Below are 19,625 nucleotides of genomic sequence, written 5' to 3'. Positions count from 1 at the left end.
GGCTGAGGGGACACAGGTCCTGGCTGAGGGGACATGTGCCCTTGCTGGGGTAATGTGAGCCCCCCACGTGGGCCCTGATCACAGACAAAAACACCACAGAGTGCTTTGGGCTGGAAGGGACCTCCAAGCCCATCCAGTGCCACCCCTGCCATGGGCAGGGACACCTTCCACTGTCCCAGGATGCTCAAAGCCCCATCCAACCTGGCCCTGGACACTGCCAGGGATGGGGCAGCCTCTGAAACACAACCATGGGCAGACAGCTCTTCATTTGCAGGATTTTGAATCCATCCTTTCCTGCAATCGCTATGGGCCACAAGTTTCATGGCACTTGTGTCCCTAGGGATACAGAGAAGCATCCAAGGAGACTTTTGAAAGCCAGGTGAGCTGCATGGCTCCCATAAAAACCAGGATTCCCACCAAGGTACTGGCTTGCCCCTAGAACTGCATCCATCTTTTCACCAGCCACGGGTGAACCCTGGACGGGTGGCTCAGCCTAAACTGCCACACACCTGGGCTGCTGGCAGAGATCACCTCACCTGCTTCTGACCTGCTTTTGTGGTCTCCAGAAAGAAGCTTCTGCCTCTGACCTTGGGCATCCCCTGTTAGCACTCTGTTATTTTGGACCCTGGCATGATCTGACCTGTAATAACACATGAGGCAAACCCTTCACCAATAATTTCAATTCCATGCCCATGGTTTGGGTTGGAAGGACCTTAAAGCCCATCCTGTTCTCACAGGACATCTTCCACTAGACCAGGTTGCTCAGAGACCATAATTTTAGCAAACCACACAACCTCTTCTAGGCAGGTATCAAGTCTCTATTTCCTCACCCAGTGTCATTCCAGCCTATCATGATTACATCCTATTTAGCTTTAGTTTATTGTTGTTGATATCATTATCATTACTTCTATTTTTATTGGCTCTTAAGGAAGAATTTAATCTTCAAGCCTTCTCAGATCACAAGAGATTCTTAGCAGCAGCAGTGCAGTTTGGCCATGTTAGAAATACTTTATAAAAGAGAAAATAAACAAATAAAAAATAATGGTGTATAAATCCCTTTTTAATTGCACCTAAATCCTGAAACTCAAACTCCTAGTCATGAAGGAAAATCCTGTAATTAGGAGTGATTATCACCTTTTAGTCCTAGGCAGGAGGGAGGTGGGATGGGAAAACCTCATTTCAATGCTATTCCTCTTTTTGTTTTTAATAGAACAAGTTTGTTTGTTTGTTTGTTTTTTTTTCGTTTCTTTAGTTTTTTTTTTTTTTTTGCCTTTAAAAAGAGCCTTGGGACTGAGGGATGTTTTTTGGCTATTGTTGGCATCCAAGTCAGAAGAGCCACAGCTGGTCTCTTCCCAGAGAATTATCAAGAGCGCAGCATTTGGGAGTGGTACCCTGGTACCTACAGGGAGGGAGGAGACTCGGAAGGGGAGGGGAGAATACCAGCACTGAGGGTCCGAGCACTGAAATCTCAGCATTTTAAGAAAAAAGAGAAGGACAGACAGAGAGAAAGAGAGAGAGAGAGAAAGAGAGAGACAGATACTGTGTCAATACTGCACTGGATTTCTCAAAAATCACACAGCTTTAATACCTGTGCCCTAGGAAAGCCACTCCTTTGGTAGCTGATTGAGAGGTGAGGACTGGCGGGCAGAGGGAAAGGCATAGCCAGGGAAAGGGCTGGCATGGCCAGGGAAAGGGCTGGCATTCAGTTCTGCACAGGGGAAGCACCAAGCACCACTGGTACCACTGACACACTGCAAACCCCCTGTTGACTCTCCCATGTGCCTCACCCGCTCGGGATGCACACATGGGAGGCAACAGGAGCTTCTGGGGGATAAACAGGGAGATGAGAAGAGGGAAAAGAGGCATTTTCAGCTCCAATGTCACTGGCCAGATTGCTGCTTGCTGTTTGCAATAGCTGCAGCTGCCAGATGTGCCCCAGCACTGTTGCAGTGCCTGCACAGCTGCACTTCTCCTCCCACGCTCCTTTAGGAAGGAGGCTCTGCCTTCGCTGTGCCTGGCTGGGTTTTGAGGTGCCTGCACCAGGCAGCAAAGGATCAATCCCAGGAAGGGAGCAGGACAATGGGGACAGGCAGAGCCAGGAGGCAGCTGCCTGGCTGCCCTTCCCTCCCAGCCCTCCCAGGATGAGGTGTCACCTCCTCCACGGGATTCTGCCAGGCTCTGCCTGGAGCTGGGGCTCTGCCTGGCCACGGGCTCTCCATGCACTCGTGGGTGCTCCAGGAGAGAACAGCGTGGGATTTGGGATCAGCAGGAAGCTCTCTGTCAGTGCCACGCTGGGCTGACAGCCCCTGCTCCTGGTGTTACTGGAGGGAACTGGGCAGTGACCAGTGAGCGAGCTCCCATGGCTGGGGAAGCCCCCAGAGCGGGGTCAGGGCTTTTCTTTGTGTGCAGGAGGTGGAACAAGAGCCACACCTCAAGAAATAAATAAGCAATAACGTGACCCAGGGTCTGCTCTAACTCTTGGAATGACCCCCTGGGTTCTCACCATCTTTTCCACTTCCCAGATCCCTCCCTCCCCCAAAACAAAGGCTTGTCCCAAATAGCAGGGCTTCCATGGACAGGCGTTAGAGCTGTGTGACTCCTTTCCTCCTGGAGGGATTGAGGAGTTCAGTTACCACCGGGTGGGCAGGAACACTGGCTTCTCACAATGCGTTTGGAATAAACTACAGCACAGCATAACCAATCAAAACAGAAACAGGAAATCAAGAGAAAGCAAAAAACCCAACAGAACCAAAAAATTTGGAAAGTAAGAGTAAATCCACTTCAAAGAAACCAGAATTGTATAACGAAAAGAAACGATACATATTTATATATCGAAAAAAAAAAATTCATAATTAATTTAAAAAGTGGCATGCAAAGAAGATTGTTACATTCTCCTATCATGCATCAGGCCCAATGTCCAAACGGCAAGGTAACCATGACGACAAAAAAGTGCAAGAACTCAGCAACATTACCAAAGGATGCATAGAGAGGCCCACAATGCAACTCAACTCATCTCCGTGAGACCCGGGAATGCGCGGGTCTCGCTCATCTTAAAGATTTCTTGCTTTTTCTCTTTTCATTTTTTAAATTTTTTTTTTTCATTTTTTTTTTTTCTCTTACGAATGTAAAAATGTGGGTAAAGAAAGTAAAAAAGAAAAAAACCACACCAACCTTCTCGTAGCTCTGAGGGATGTTAAGGGGGTTTGATGCGGAACACAATGACATGAGGAGAAGAGAAAAATAGGGGAAACACAGAGAGAGTAAAAAAAGGCCTTCTCAAGGCTGTCAGCTGCAAATTGATTGATTTTTTTTTTCTCTTAACCAAAATAAAAAGAAAGGAAAAAAATGAAGATAGTAACGACCCTCTTTCCTGCCTTCCTAACGCTCCCCCTCCCATCCCTTTAAGCCCAACCAAGCTCCGCAGGGAGGCCAGGCTGGGAGCAATCCTAGCTCAGAATCAGCCCCCAGAGGGGTGCTGAGGCCAGGCAGGATTCTCCCTCCCTGCAGTCCTGCTGCTCCTCGGAGAAGGGGAGCGGAGCCCCCCGGGCAGAGCGGCCCCGCACGGAGCAGCCCGGCCGGGCGCCGCTCCCCGCGCTCCCCCCCAGCCCCACACCCAGCCCTGCTCACTCTGACTCCACCACGGGACTGAATAAGGAAAACAGAAATAATTAGAAGAAGGAAAAAGAAAAGCAAAACCAAACCAAACCATTTCCTTGCAATGTTCAAACTTACAACTCCTATCCCGGGTGGTCTATAGAGACAAGCATGTTATGGGAGAAACAAGTCAATTGGAAACACAAGAGTGCTCGGGACTCTTTTAAAACAAAAAAAAAAAAAAAAAAAAAAACGGGAAGAAAAATGTGCATGAACTCTCCCTCCCACCAAAGCAAATCCATTTCAGAAATTTGTTACCTTTCCACGATATTAACACACAAGAAACAAGGAATTAAACAGCATGAAAAACACCCAAACCACAGGCCGAGCTGGCACACGCTGTGTTCTGCACTCTCTCGGCAGGTTAGTGCTGGTTTGCAGGCAGGCCCAGGTAGACACGGGCTAACTGGGGGAGGAACAGGGCTATCACCTGGAGCCCCTCCAGGTGTGGAGACAACACCGTGTTACAACCTTTGTCTCCCAGGTAGTTTCCGAGTGGCCAGAAAAGTAGAGGAAATTTATAAACAAAACAATAATGAAAAATCCCCACATTTTTCCTGTTTCTTTTCTTTTTAGTTTTTTTTCTTTTTTTTTTTTTTTTTTTTTTAAGAACCCAAACCATTCCAGCTAAGCTGTCTGCAATGGATTCAGCCCTGAATTAGTATTGGTTCCAGATTGACACTCCCAAAAGCGGAGTTTAGGGGCCCAGGCGACAGGGCAAATTTCAAACGCAATTTTCCAGCTGGCCACAAAAGGCTATTTAAAAATTTAGCTTGGAAACATTAAATTATTAAAAGCCTTCTCTCCATGTGCATGTGATATAGTGAGCGTGAGACACGAGAGAGAGAGAAAGAGAGAGAGAAAGGAGTGCACACAGGAGCATGGCTCTGCATTGGACTGCAGATTAACGTGAGTGTAGGTGGGAGGCGCCTCCTCTGTCGATGGGATGGAAATGGGAACAGTTTGCTGGGATGTAACTTTTCTTTTTTCCTCCCAACTTTTTTTTTTTTTTTTTTTTAATTGAGAAGGACCAGCCCTGCTCTCTCATTACCTAAAGGGTTTTTTTTTTTTTTTTTTTTTTTTTTTGCTGTGGAAAGATGTTAAAACCAAAGCTACACACAAAATATTACAGGTCAGAGAGATCAAAATAAGAGAAAGTGGACAGGGTGTTGGCCCATGGGGTGGGAGAACATCGAGGGGACATCGAGCAGAAGCCAATCCCCTGTCATCTGTTCCCCTGCTGCGGGGTGAAGGGGGATGTCACCAAGGCAGGGATGGCTGCTGGTGTCCCCAGCTCTGTGCCCAAGGAACCAGGGACAAATTACTGCTGGCAGAGGGAAAAGCAGCTGGGACTGAGGGCAGCAGTGCCAATGCATCCTCCTGCTGCAATCTGGGGGGATCCAGGGACACACAGAGGGGTCCTGCCCTCCTCTCACAGCCACAGAGGCAGAACTGCAACGCCCTGCTTCCAGAGAGCAGGGCTCCTTTGGGAGAAAGGGCAATTCCAGCCTCTCTGCCCCTCTCCTTTGGGAGAAAGGGCAATTCCAGCCTCTCTGCCCCTCTCCTTTGGGAGAAAGGGCAATTCCAGCCTCTCTGCCCCTCTCCTTTGGGAGAAAGGGCAATTCCAGCCTCTCTGCCCCTCTCCTTTGGGAGAAAGGGCAATACCAGCCTCTCTGCCCCTCTCCTTTGGGAGAAAGGGCAATTCCAGCCTCTCTGCCCCTCTCCTTTGGGAGAAAGGGCAATTCCAGCCTCTCTGCCCCTCTCCTTTGGGAGAAAGGGCAATTCCAGCCTCTCTGCCCCTCTCCTTTGGGAGAAAGGGCAATTCTGGCCCCTCTGCAGCCGGAGGGATTCACTCCCCTGCGGGCTCTGCGGGCTGGTTTTGGGGTGCGCTCTTTTGGCTCACGCTTAACTCGGCCGTGGGCGAGGCAGCCCTGCCCTGCGGCCCCACAGGGATGCGGGGAGCAGCGGGGCAGCTGCCGGGATGGGTGGGATGGGCCCGGGAGGAGGAGGCTGAGTGCCGGTGAGCCGCTGTGCTCCCTACCTCTCACGTAAAGGTTAGCGGGGGACGAGTAGCGCACCCCGGCGCTGTTGCTGGCCACGCACTCGTACTTGCCCTGGTCCGTCTCCTCGCTGCTCTCGATCTGCAGCCCACCTGTGAGGGGAGAAGAGACGGCAGCACAGACACATCGTCACGGCTCTGCTGGCTCTGCAAGGCAGGGCAGCAGCCCCGGTTTTGCTGTTTCCTCCCAGCCCGGGCTCACGCACAGCGGGACAGGAGCACGGAGCCCCTGCGGACCCGCTGTGGCTGCACACGGAGCCGACACGGTGAGAAAATGTAATCCCCCCTCTGTAGGCAGTGCTGCTCTTTGTCCTGAACTCATCAGCAAAGGCACCAAGTTTTTGTGGCTTCTGCAATGCAGGCGTTCTGCACCAGAACTCCCAAAACCAGCCTCAATAATCCATATTACTGTGATCCCCAGAAATCCATCAGCAGGCAGTTGACTTTCCCTTGCTCAATTTGAAGCAGTGACCATAAAAGTGAAAGGCTTTGTCACCCACTGCCTGGGGAATTTCTATCACTGCTGCCTTTGTTTTGTGGCCAATACCTGCTCCTCAGGAAGCCTACAGGAGATAAGAGCCCCTGTGAAAAGCACCTTGCTGGTAGTAAATATTCCCCAAGGAAAACCCTGTAAATACTGCACTGGAACTTCAAAATTGCCTGCGTGGTTTACATCATCTGGGCCAAAAGGATTAAGGTTTTTCTTAAACTTGTATATTATTGCAGGCTACAAGAATCTACCCAGAGCCCAAACTAAAGATTCCTGTCAGCAAATATGCAGAGAGATGCAGCATGGAACTACATGGAAGAAAATTGCCTCATTTACCTCAGAAGGCTTCATCCCTGCAAAACTCCAGTTAAAATACATACTACATAAATAATTCAACAGGCTCTCAAATGTTTTATGTATTAGGAGTACATGATTATACTACAGATATGGACAGAGCTCACATGTGGTAAGAGTCTTAACTCCCATCTCTGGAAAAAAAACCCCACCTAAATATGAAAACCAAACAATTCCAGCTCAGTGTAATAGTATTGATAAAATCTTAAGTGAGAAGAGTGCAAATGAGATCATTGTTGGTTGCAGATACAGCCTTTTCAGGAAGGAAAAAGCAGTGTGTTCACAGAGGAGGACACAGAGCTCACGTTCCTCTGCGTGTGCGTGGGTGGGAACGATGCTGGTGGGGGGACGTGGGGCTGGGAGAGGATTTGGGACAGGGCTGGGGTGTGAGTGCAATTCCCCACAGCATCCCCTGTGCCTGGGAGCCCCCAAAGGCACAACAGAGGGAATTAAACCCCATAAAAGCCCCACCCAGGCCAGTAAACCAAACAAAATCCATTCCAAAAGAATCTGCGGGTATTTCAGCACAACAGGAGTTAAAACCCAAACTGGCTGGAGCTTCCCACCGAGCACCCAGCTGAGCATATTTCATATGGAATTACAGCTCCAGCTCTGCTGTTGGAGAGCTCCACTTGGGTGGAAAGCTGCTGGTGAGTTTTCCCAGAAATTTCTGTTAATTTGGACAAATCTGTGGGTTGTTTCCATTGGTTCCAGATACATTTTCTGTGCTGCTCATGAGCAACACTGGTCTGAGAGTACCCAGGGAAGATGAAGCCTCACTCCAGAGCAGGAAGGGAACCAAGGACTGCAGTGGGCAGCTTTCCCTGGGGAACAGGGACTCCTCCCTCCCTCCCTGCCCACTCCTCACCCCTGCTGGTCAAGGCAATGGCAGAAATGAGGCTGCAGAGAGGGTGAGGAGTGTTCAGCACTTGCCAGGAGCCAACAGACATGATGTGTGAAAACGTAAATCTCACCTACAGCACCTCCTGTTGCTTTTACCAGCAGAGAATGATGGAATTTTAAATGTGCCAGTGGAGATAAAACCAAAGCAGGGTTTTCCAAGGGGTGCACACCCAATTCCTCCTGCCTTTCAGCTTGAGGTCAATCTTTGACTCCATTAAAGAGACAGTGCAGAAGCTACTTACCATGGATCTTTCCCAGAGAAACCTAAGGGTAAGAGAGTGGGGAGGAAGTGGAAAGAGGCTCTGGAGCCAAACAAATGAGTATGCTGAGATGGTAAGTGCTGAAGATCTGCCTGAGCAAAGGACTGGAAAACTCATCACCAGCAGCAGCTCGGGAGCACTTTGCACCAATCAAGAGAAGTCCTAAGTATTTACCAAGCTCTGATAGCATTTAATGCTCGAGATAAACTTCAGTCCTTCATAGTCCTGGAGAGATTAGCTCTTAAAACTCTGCCATAAATCTGAGGCAGCGCAGCCAGAGATGTTATTAGAATAACAGTATCAGTATTACCAAGTGCACCCAGCAAACAAAAAAGGACATTATAACCATAGATAAAATAAAGACAGGTATAAAAAAGAAATATCCAGAGGTGAAGCAGGACAAGAAAACGTAACAACAACACGAATCTGTATTGGGCACAGGGCAATGAAACGGGATCTGTGTGGAGAGAAGTGTTTGGAGAGTGGGTGAGTGAGTGAGCTGGGGGTGTCTTACCTCGGATCGGTGTACCTTCTGCAAAGAAAACAAAGAAAATGAGTGAAATGACTGCAAAACCCCAAACACCTGCACTGCCCGTGGGAAAAGGACCTGAGTCAAGGAAGACAGTTCCCAGTAGGAAACTTCTTGGTCTATCTCATCTTAAATTACAGGACACTGAAGAGGGCTTGGGATACTTTAGTGGGGTGTCCTTTTCAGCAGCCCAATCCAGGTGGCTGTTTGCAGAGCCTCCCGTGGCTCTTGGCTTCCAAAGGCTTGAGACTGGCTCCATTTTGTTGTAGGAATGTAAAGAAACCCCTCAGGCTCTCAGCTAACATCACTGTTTGCTACTCACTGAACACATGATGACCCTGCATTTACCTTCCCCACTCCTGGGGACATCAGGGCTGTGTTAGCCCAGGCAGGGACAGGGACACGTGGGCACCTTGCACCACATTAAGCTGCAGGTTTGATCCCACCTCGGCCAGCGAATCCCCAGCTCCAAACTTGAGCTCTTGGCACAGATGTGGGAGCTCAGTGCATGTCCTGCTCAGGACCTCTGGCCATCCTTCAGGGCTCTGCACAGGGACTGGGGCAGATCTGGGCACTGAAGAGGTGACAGAGCTACCTGGTACCTCCTGCAGTGGCTCTGGAGCCACCCTGCTGCAGCAAGGAGGGGCTGTGTGGAGAGAAGAGCCCTGCTACACTTGCCTGCTGGCTGCCTCTCCCTTGGCTTGTTTTATTCCAAGCCCCTCCTGTTGTCTCTCAGTGCCCAGCCTCGGGCAGGGCTCCCAGGTGGGAGGGAGTGACCATCAGGGGTAAAACCTCTGTCCCCCATCTGACCTCCTGGGGTTGCAACCAAACCATCTTCCTTTGAAAACACGGCAGGTCCTTTTGCTCACAGTGGCATTGAAAACTTATCAAAGAAGGGGGTTTAGTTGGTGGGTTTTTACCCCAATCCTGAGAACAGGGCAGACCCGCAGTGCCAGGTTTTGCCTCTCCCCAGGGAGAGATGCACGAGCTCCTCTGCAGTGGTGACACTGCTGCCACTCTGCAGCACTCCCAGCCAGGGCTGTAGAGCACCTTAAATGACAAATACCAGCCTCTCACCCTCTCCTCTCCCCTAGGGAGGAACAGCAGAGTTATGATCCTGCTTTACACACGGGGAAAACTGAGGTAGAGGTGAAGCAACTTGCCCAAGGTCATGGAGGGAAGACTGGCAGAGGCAAGAACAGGAGTCAAAGCCTCCCCCGTGCCAATCTTCTGCCTTAATCACCAAAAACCCCTTCCCTCCTTATCCTTCAGCCCTGCTCATCCTTCTGCTGCGGTTCAATCCTCCATTCTCAGGATAGAAGGTAAAAATATAGAGATACTAAGTAGAGTTCACCTTTATTTTCTAAAGGAGCTAAGGGAACAGAGGCATTATAGTGTTAGGGATTAGACTCTAGTTAGACTCAGCTTCTAGTTATGAGGTTAGGTTATTAGCTAGAGAAAAGTTAGCATCTAGTTAGGGTTAGGAACTAGCTAAGGTTAATGAAGCAGGTTGTTAGCTCTCAGGACAAAGGCTGGAGAGACAGCGCTTGGAAGAGGTGGGGGAGCATGGACTTGGGCAGATCCCCACCCAGGAGGTGGCAGGAAGGTTTAAAAAGCAAGAGAGAGAGAGAGAGAAAGCAGCAAAAGGTTATAGATCAATTCAGTGGAAATAAAAACAGCCTCTGATACATCCTTCTGTCTCAAAATTGGAGTGAAAATCTGCCATCTGTGGCACCAATATGGAACAAAGCTAATGGGAAGAGGGTAGAGAAGGGGAAGAGATCCCAACATCACCCATGGCTCAAAAGCTTCTCTGGCCTTTGCTAAGCCTGGCAGTTTCCTGCAAAAGTTCACTCTAATTGACAGCAGAAACATGCTGGAAGTTAGAGCTGTGCAAGCCCAGACACAGCATTAGCATTACCTCTTGTGTCACTGCAGGCTGACACTCCCTGCTCCTCTGAGCACCAGCACTGCCCCTGGAAAGGGGCTGCCAGCAGCTCTGGGGACAGCCTGGCCTGGGGACAGGGCTCTGGGAGAGCAGGCAGTGCCACCCTGGGCTCTGGGAGAGCAGGCAGTGCCACCCTGGGCTCCCCAGCTCTAACTCTGGCACACAGGGTGGGGCAGGACAGCTTTGGGATGATGCCCCACACCAGAATTTGAGTCAAGTGAGCTCGAGCAGCACTTTGGGTGGGGCACAGACACAGATGGGAGATTTTCACTGCTGGAGTTTCACATCTAACCAGCTCCGTGTTCAACACAGGGGCAGCAGGAGGGTGCTGGAAGAGGAAATGCACTGGATTAATTATCTGAGGAACTCTGACAGGTCCTGGAGGGTTTGATACGGGTCGTGGGGGTGCAGGGGAGGCTATCAATACCTGGCTTGCCTGGTGTCCTATACAGGGCTTGGCATGTGCACGAGGCTGCAAGGGCCTAGGGCACAGTGAGGGCACCAGCTCTGCAGGAGGACTACAGGGGGAAGAGCTCACACTGCATGCTGACCTTTGGGGTGAAAAGCTGGTTTGGAGATGCTACATGCAGACTTTTCTCACTGCCTTGCACAGCCTCCCTGGATCTCCAGATCTGCCTATTTAGGGCAAATTTTGAGGCTGTATGAGCCCAGATGGCCAGCCTGGGGTTTAGCAGCAGAGGCAAAAGGCAGCTTAAAGGCCTTGCCTCTGGATTATAAAGGCCCAAGATGATGCCAGGCAGAATTCCCTGTGCAGGTGTCCCCCCTCTGTCACTGAGGATGGGGTCTGCTCTCCCACCATCCCTTGCCCTGCTTTCCCACATGCCCAGCTGCCCACGGATTCTCTGAGCCTGGGGAAGAGGAGAGGAGGACAGCCACCATCGCCATGGCAATGACAGAAAACACATCCCCACCTTCTGTCAGGCCACGTGTGGGAACATGTGTGTGCTGGGCTGCTCTCCCCAGGGCTGCTGCAGCTTTTCTGCTCCAGACAAGCAGGCAGCCCCCGGGGTCTCTGCAGCTCTGCGAGGCTGATGCTGGCTGGCAGCTGCAGCCCCACATCCCTGGGACAAAGGGGGGAAAGGGGACTTGGCAGGGACAGGGACAGGAGCCCTGGGGCAGGTCCTGCCTTCCCAGGGCTGCAGAGGGGCCGGAGGGGGCTCTTCCCTTCCCTCAACCCATTCCCCTCAGCCAGCAGCCTGTGATTGGGTTTGGAAATGCTGCACCCCCTGTTCTCCCTCCTCCAAATGCCAATAACCCCGTTAGATGTGAAACTCCAAGACCTCCTGCAGGTGTGAACACAATTATCACAGTTCCAGGGTACAAGCTATTGTGTAATTGGGGAATTCCAGGACAACTGTTGCTAAGATACAAAAAAAAAAAAAAGGTTCATATTTAGCTGTTATCTCTTTATACAGATAAATTAATTAGAATTATTATTACTATTCTTTTTTTTTCTTTTTTTTTTTTTTTTGTAGCCTGCAATACCCCTGCAGAAATTAATTTAGAGGGCAGAACATCCCTACTGAAAGAGTTAGTAGAAGAAATGCAGAGCATGCCTCTCAAGAAGCTGTTACAAAGGAATTAGTTTAAAGGGCAAGGGTTACAAATCTGCACATTAGCAGGTTTGGGGTTTTTTGGTTTGATTAAAATTTTTTTTTTAATTGAACAAACTTACCAAAAGTCTCTGAATGTTAAATAAAAAGTGAAAAAAAGAAAAGAAAAGCTTGTTATAGCCAGTTATTTAGAAAACAGAAGACACACACAAGACACAAAAGGTTTTAGTGTTTGAGTGCTGAGGAAGGTGGCTGAAGGCTGCCTCCCGTGTCCCCCCTAGATGGCAGCTGAGCAGAGGACATTGGCTTTGCCTTCTGCTTTAAATGTCCCAAGATAAGCAGAAATATCCATTTTCCAAGGCCACTTAAACTCTAGTCCAACCTGGATCTCTAAGGCTGAGATGTTCATGATGTCTAAGAGAAGCAGGAGCCCAGACAGAGCTTCTTCCCATTCTCCTCTGACTGACAACTGAGCTTTGCACTCAGCCCAAGCCCCCAAGCATTAAAACATTTCCAAGTGCTTGGAAATTTCATCTGGAGATGGAAAGGGGAAGCAGAAACATCCGCTAGAGAAAAACCACTGTGGTCAATGATGTATCACCCGTGTCTTGATTAGAGTGAAGACCCACATTCCAAATGGGTTCCTGGGATGGTGGGAATATAATGACCATGGTCTCAGAGGTCTGTTTGTATTGCCAGCCAAACATTCAGATTTAACACAAATAAGAACCAAACCAGATCTCCTTGTCTGACATTTCACTTGCTCCTTTTAATGAGCTCATTTGTGTATTTGCCACTAACTCATAATCGATAAAAATTCAGTTCTTCACAGCCCCTGTCCTCCAGCAGCATGGCTGTTAACCTGATGGCTTCATGTCCAGGGGGAATCTGGGTGTCTGTCCTGTCCTGCTGCTCCCTCAGGGAGCCACACACAGCTCAGTCCTCAGAGGGAACAGTCACTAAATCCTGGACTGGTTTGGGTTGGAAGGAACTTTAAATCCCATCCAATTCCATCCCCTGCCATGGGCAGGGACACCTTCCACCATCCCAGGCTGCTCCAGCCTGGCCTTGGACAATTCCAGGGATCCAGGGGCAGCCACAGCTGCTCTGGGCACCCTGTGCCCACCCTCACAGGGAGGAATTCCTTCCTAAATCTTCCTGAACCTGTTAGCACGGAGTGCAGTTGTGGTTTAGCTGCAGAGCTGCTCCTCCCTGGTGGCAGATCTGTCCGGCACCCTGCGCTGGCTGTCACTGGGCACCCCGAGGCTCGTGGCCAGAGTCCCACTGCTGGCTGACAGAGCCTGAAGGCCATCAGCAGTGTCCTGGAGCACCCCCAGTGCCACCCTTCTGGGCGGCAGAGTTTGTTTTTTGGGAAGATGAACATATTAAATAAAGATCTGACCTTAGCAGCCCAAGCAGGCCTCGCCTCACTCACAATCCCACACTGGAATCTGCCTCGGCCTTGACTCCCTTCCACAGACACAAGTGCTGACACAGTGCACATTAACGACACTAATGTTAATATTTTGCACTTCTGCAGGCCTTATTTTTTGCAGAACGTGCAAGGTTTGGAAGGCCATGGAAGCAGATGAAATTGGAGAACTGGGAAGTTCTGACTGCCCAAGGCTCTGCACTCCCTGACATAACAGGCAACAGGTTTGTGCCCTGAGGACTACAGGGATGCTTCAGGGTTTCACCAGTTTACTAATTTAGAGCAGCTGTAAATGAGATTAAATCTCAGCAGGTATCTTCTATTTATCAGAAGGGTCAAGGGTTCGCTCTGAGGTTAATAAATTCACTGGAATAAAAAGGCAGCACTCAGGTGGCTTCAAGGAAAACACCAGATCAAACCGAGCTAGAGAGTAAAGGCATTCTAGCAAGATGATGAATGTATTAAAAATAATCTGCCTGTGCATTACTCACACTTCAGATCATGGTCACAGAGCATGATATAATTCTAGTTTACCTCTCATTATTTATGCTGAGTGATTTTTTTTATTTGCATTTGCCTCAGCTGTTATGATAAAACAGGGAGGTCAATCTCATCCGCGTTCGTGGGATTCAACAAGGCATTCTAATTCAACAAAGCAGTTTAAGGATCTGCTTGTAACTTTGCTTCACTGAACAAGGAGGCATTTATGCAGGTGTGTAAAAGAGACATTAAACCGGGGCTGTGCTGAGGTTTTCCACCAGTGGCCCACAGAACTTTGTGCAGAATCTTTGCCAAAGCGAGCAAGAGAAAAACCAGGTGTTTCCACGCCTTGCTGTGCAGATCCAGCAGGACAGAGTCAGAACTGATTTCTCCAGGGCCAGCAGAGATCTGGGCAGGAGCAGCTGATTATCACTTTACTAGAGAACTTGTGAAAGGTCTAATATGAACAAATCAACTCCAGTTGCCTCACCAAAGCCTCTGCTTTCCCTCTGCCTACAACAATGCCTTTCTTTTGCCAAAGGATACTTAAAAATGAACCATGGACACCTTTCCTCTAGGCTGGGTCAAAGCAGTCAGCCCCAGCAGTTTGTGAAAAGGATTATTTCTTGGGTTAGTTTTTGTCAGAAGGTAGAACTTGCAAAACTTGTTTCATTTTTGCAGCTATCAGTGGAAGTGTTTTATCAGTAGTACTCAAAAATAAGTCCACCTATGCCCTCCTTGCACACACTCTCACACAGAGAACTGGCAGATTTAACAAGTACAAAAACAGCTCCTGAAACGTGAATATTAAGAGATGTCACGTTGCCACACACACAAAACAGCAAACAGAAAACAAACAAGAGAGACAGATGGACAAGCAGATGGGGAAAGATGGAAAACTGACAAGAGCCACGGAGCTGGGGTACATCTGTTGGTGGAGATGGACTCCATGGGCAGAGGCACCGAGGGCTCACTCCGGAACATTCCCAAGTGCTCTCCAGCGATGGCTGCAGGGACGTGAAGCTGGGCTGAGCTGTTCTTCAACACCAGCTCTGAGAGGCTCCGTTCACACCATCGTGTTTGACAGCAAGAGGCTGCCTGAGCTGTGGACCCTACACCAGGTGTGTGTGGCCTAAAAAGCCGTGTCTGCCAGAGTGGTTCTTTCTTTGCCAGTTCTTGCTCAGAGGAGCAAACCCTCAGCCCCATCCAGGCCCCAGTTTGCCCTGAGCTCAAGAGTACCATGATCCAGGGAACTCATCTGGATGGGCACCAGCTTCCCTGTTGTCATTCCCTTCGTGCCAACTGGGCAGCAGAGAAGACCAGGAGGGCTCGAAGTGGAATCTCCAACCGCTCTTGGTGTAAAAACCAAAAAAACTCAAATGCCCCAATCCACAGCAGCGGGGCCTGCATCTCCCAGCCCTCTCCTCTGCTTCAGGAGCCTCTGAGCGGTCTCCTCACGCCTCTATTTGCTCTCAACTCGTCCAGTGTCAGCCCCAGAGCTTACCTGATCTCAGCTGTTTTATTCTGCCGTTGCTGGCGCTGGGGTCGACGGGCAGGAAATCCTTGAACCAGGTGATCTCGGGGTCGGGGTTCCCGCTGGCCGCACAGAGCATCGTGGCCGTCCGCGTCCGCTCCACCACCTTCAGCTGCGGCCCCATGTCAATGTTGGGGAAGCCAGGAGGCAACTGGTCCTCTGGGAAGGGGGGGGGTGGAGAGCAAAGGGAAGGGCTTCAACAGGTGCCAGGGTTCAGTGGAACACCCCAAGGAAAGCATCAGGTAGGCACTGCCCTGTGCAGTGCAAGTTCAAACACTGAGTGCTCCAAGATGGAAAACACGCGACACAATAAAATTTACCAGCCCGTTCGTTTTGTGGGGTTATTTCAATGTCCCACAGCATTCTACATTTAAGTGAAATCTTTAAAAATCCTTTGGGGGATAGCAGAATAGAATTAGAGAATCATTAAGGTTGGAAAAAACCTCCGAGATCCCCCAAGTCCACTTGCCCACTAAACCATGTTCTCCAATGCCACGTCAAGTTGTTTTTTGAACACATCCAGGGATGGTAACTCCACCAGGCAGTCTGTTCTATGTTTATTCCTATCTATGTTCTATGTTTATTCACTCTTTCAGTGAATAAATGTTTCCTGATAGCCAACCTGAACAATTTGGAGCAGCTTGAGGCCATTTCCTCTTGTGCTATCACTTGTTACCTGGGAACACAGACCAACCCACACCTGGCTGCACCCTCTTGTGAGGGAGCTGCAGGGAGTGAGAAGGTCCCTCCTGAGGTCCCTTTCCTCCAGGCTGAGCCCCCCCAGCTCCCTCTCCTGCTCCTCACAGGATTTGTGTTGGAGTCACCGTGTCAGAGTTTCTCCAGGTGCTGCCAGGAAGCTCTGCCAGGCCAGGGGCTGGCACTGGCAGGTTGGCAGAGCAGAGGCTGTGCAGGGATCCCTGCACTGCACACAACACTCTGAGCAGCCACAGCTAACAGGAACCTTCCCCTCCAAACCTCACCGTGCAGAACACGCTGCACAAGAGAAATAATGGAAGAACCCACGTGGAAAGGGCTGTCAAAGACAGTGGGACTGGGGGAGAAAGGAGAGGAAAATCTCCTCCTTCAGCTGCAGTGACCACAGGGGACACACACAACAACAGTATGCCAAGTGCTGTCAGCCAGGGTGTGATTTTTAGATTTATTACTTCTGAGTGCTGCTGCCCTCCAAGAAGAGTGGCACCAGCACCCAGCAGAGAGGCTCAACTGAGCTTCAGCTGAGCTTCCTGCTCCTCTCAGTGCTGCTTTTGCCTTCACTAATGAGGGTGAGGAGGGCAATCCCAACAATGCTGACTAATTTGTGGAAGCTCCTATGAAACCCCAGTGTTTCCCCAGTGATATCTGACACAGCCCCTCACTCCTGGGATGGGGAGAGCTGTCTCATGCTGCCACAGCTCAGGAATGTGCATTTTGAACATGTTTAGGGGAGGGCAGCTTGGAAGGAGGATGCCAGCAGCAGGGTGAGATTTGGGAGGGATCCTCTGTCATCTCCAATGAGCCATGTCAGGGAATCACAGCCTTGGGAGTCTGTGGCATGGAATCCATCCCAAAACAGGTGAGGGAACAGAAGGGAAATAATGCAGGGAATTAAAAAAAGGTGGGATTCTTAAAAAATGAACATCCATCACAACCAGCCTCCCACTGACACTGATGGGAGCTCTCACAGTGGCACTGAGATGGGGCTGGGCTTGGCTGGGAACAGTCCTGCCACCTGCAAACACACCCAGAGCTTGTTTCCTAAGGCTGGCTCATGATGGATAAGGAGGAACAGAGCCAAATACAAATGGCACAACCCACAGACAGCAGGGCAGGGGACAAACCCAGTGGCCTTGCTGTGGTGGGTGCTTTTTCATGGAATCCCAGAGTGCTTTAGGCTGGAAGGGACTTCAGAACCCATCCAGTGCCACCCCTGCCATGGCAGGGACACCTTCCACTGCCCCAGGCTGCTCCAAGCCCTGCCCAGCCTGGCCTTGGGCACTCCCAGGGATGCAGGAGCAGCCACAGCTGCTCTGGGCACCTGTGCCAGGGGCTGCCCACCCTCCCAGGGAGGAATTTCTTCCTGGTATCTAATCTAAAGCATCACTCTTTCAGTTTAAAACCGTTTTGGTGCATCTGAGGCACCTCTAAACCAGAATTTTGTATCATAAATTGGGGCTGTCCACACACATCTCTAACTAGGGACTGACCCAGCCCTCTGAGCTCCCTGGGCTGTGCTGGGGCACTGCAGGACCCCCCAAACCGTGTGTTCCTGCAGCCCCCCAGCCCCCCAGCAGCGATGTCAGGCCAGCACAGGGGCTCTGGGAATTGCTGTGCCTGTGCACAGCTTTCAGCCAGGCTTTAATGGTCCTCCCTCCCCTCCTCTCTCTCAGCAGCCGTGGGAGGGTGAGGAGCTGCAGCCGCATTGGCTGCAGATGACATCACTATTGATCCCTGCTTTTATCCTGCTCCCTGGTGATGCTGCTCCACCTGCCTCCAGCCCCTGCCCCTTCCTTCCATGAGCCAATTCATGCACAGAGGGAATAACCTGTGCCTGGCAGGGTGTGTGTGCACATGTGTGTGCGTGTGTGCTGGGGGAGGCCGGGCACAACCATTATTACCGAGTGTTTCTAATTAAACAAAAACGTTAATCTCGCAGCACAATGTGCAGAATTCCTCTGAGTTTAATTAAAACAACTGTGACTAGAGGCGTGATCAGATTTGAGGATCAGATGAGCAGAGGAAGCATCTCTGAACATCACAGACTGCTCTGATTCAAGTGCTCAGATTTCCTTCCTGTCAGGGAAGTAAAACTCCCCCATCCCCTATCAGCTGGGTTCCCTGTAACAATGCAGTTACAACCTCATTGCAATCCCCACAAGACATGCACACACGTGCCCTGCCACCCTCCCCATCCACCCCCCAAACACCCCCCAGAGCTGTCCCCGAATAAACAAGGAATGGTTCTGGTTGTGAATTCTCTTCCTGAGAGCAGCTCAGGCAACTGCAGGAACAAAAGAACCAGACACAAGCTGGAGATGCTTCAAGGACACATCTGGGCAGCTGCTGCTGGAGTCGAGCTGGCTCGTGCAGGCAAAGCTTTTCCTGAGGTGCAGCTGCCATATGAAGGGAGCATCCCAACACCTTGCTCATCCCTGACTGAGACCCAGCTCTTCACAGCCCCCCCAACCCCGAGCTGCTGAAACACCTCAGTGCCTCACTGAGCAAAGGAGGGTGAGAAAGAGCAGGGGAGGAGGGATGGAGAGAGGCAGGGCAAGAGAGAGCAGCACTTCAGCTGTCATTTATAACAAACCCCACCCGGGGACACCTTCTGTGCCTGGACCCAGCTCAGGCTGCCACACACAGCGAGGGTCCCCAGCCCCAGCCAGGGGACAGAGCTGCTCTGTCCCCTTGTCACTCTGGAAGGTGGCAGCTCTGGGTTTAGCTAATTAGCTGTGCTGGAAATGAGGATGATTAAGGAAGATAAAGCGGGTGTTGCTGCTGCTCTTTTTCCCGCAGGGTGTACACAGTTGTTTAATAATTTAGAGGAGGAGGGTGTGAGCGTGAGCAGTCATGCCATGGAGTCGGTGCAGAAAGCCATGAGGATGCTGTGAAGGGAAGAGGAGGAGGGATTTTTCACTCTCCTCTGGAGATATGGATGCTGGCTGCTCTCTACAGTCGACTGTCCTCATTCAGGGTGGAAGAAGCAGGAACACAGAGATGGAGCAGCTCGAGTGACACAAGTTTTAATCGGGATCAAAACCAAAATCCAGCACTCTTGAACTCATCCCTGTTCCTTTTGTTATGTTTATGAACACTAGAGCTGCCCTCTCCCCAGGTATCCTGGCACTATGTGCCTTGTGAAATTACATCAACAAGTCATTTCCACCCGTGTGTCTGTACCTGTGTCTCAGTTCTCTGTTATTGCCCAGCCAAAAACAATTTTAATGCAGGGAGGAGTCTCAGTAATGTGCTCTGTCTGTTGATTCCATTTCTTTGGAGCTCGAAGTTCCACTATGAAAACAGTAATAGCCTAACAATGTTATTAAAATTTGTGGGCTCACAGGCAGTAAATGCACCCCAAAACAGTGCAGGTAATGCCTGTGTTCCCTCCTCTAATGTGTCCCCAGGTACCCTCCTTCTACAGGCATCTCAGTTAAAATTACTTTGATGTTATTCAGGAGCTACAGAATTAATCTGCTGTCAATGTCACCCAATTTTCAGGTCACTACAAGAAAAGCAAAACAAGTCAAGTTTGAAGAAAGACTGCCAGGAATTTTCCAAATGGCAAGGTAACATTTCAGAGGGAGCAGCTTCCCTTTCCCATGTGCTCCCATGGGATTCTCTGCTGAGCGTCCAGAGAATGCATCTTGTTTCCCTTTTGTGATTTAAAGCCAACAATCACAAAAAAAAA

General features: G+C 50.2%; 1 protein-coding gene across 6 annotated transcripts in view; it reads right to left on the bottom strand.

Annotated features, from left to right (window-relative positions):
* Positions 1 to 19,625, bottom strand: part of PTPRS (protein tyrosine phosphatase receptor type S) — a 129,126-nt gene that overhangs the window by 53,130 nt on the left and 56,371 nt on the right. For all 6 annotated transcript variants that reach the window (XM_053965639.1, XM_053965641.1, XM_053965640.1 and 3 more), the window contains exons 5-6: positions 15,188 to 15,376; positions 5,696 to 5,806 (exon numbers count right to left, since the gene is read on the bottom strand). In XM_053965639.1, coding sequence (XP_053821614.1) covers positions 5,696 to 5,806; positions 15,188 to 15,376 — 300 coding nt within the window. The remainder of the gene's footprint in view (positions 1 to 5,695; positions 5,807 to 15,187; positions 15,377 to 19,625) is intronic.

The sequence above is a fragment of the Vidua chalybeata genome, chromosome 27, assembly GCF_026979565.1.
Source record: "Vidua chalybeata isolate OUT-0048 chromosome 27, bVidCha1 merged haplotype, whole genome shotgun sequence".
Taxonomy (NCBI): domain Eukaryota; kingdom Metazoa; phylum Chordata; class Aves; order Passeriformes; family Viduidae; genus Vidua; species Vidua chalybeata.
This window is presented reverse-complemented; position numbering and strand designations above follow the sequence as displayed.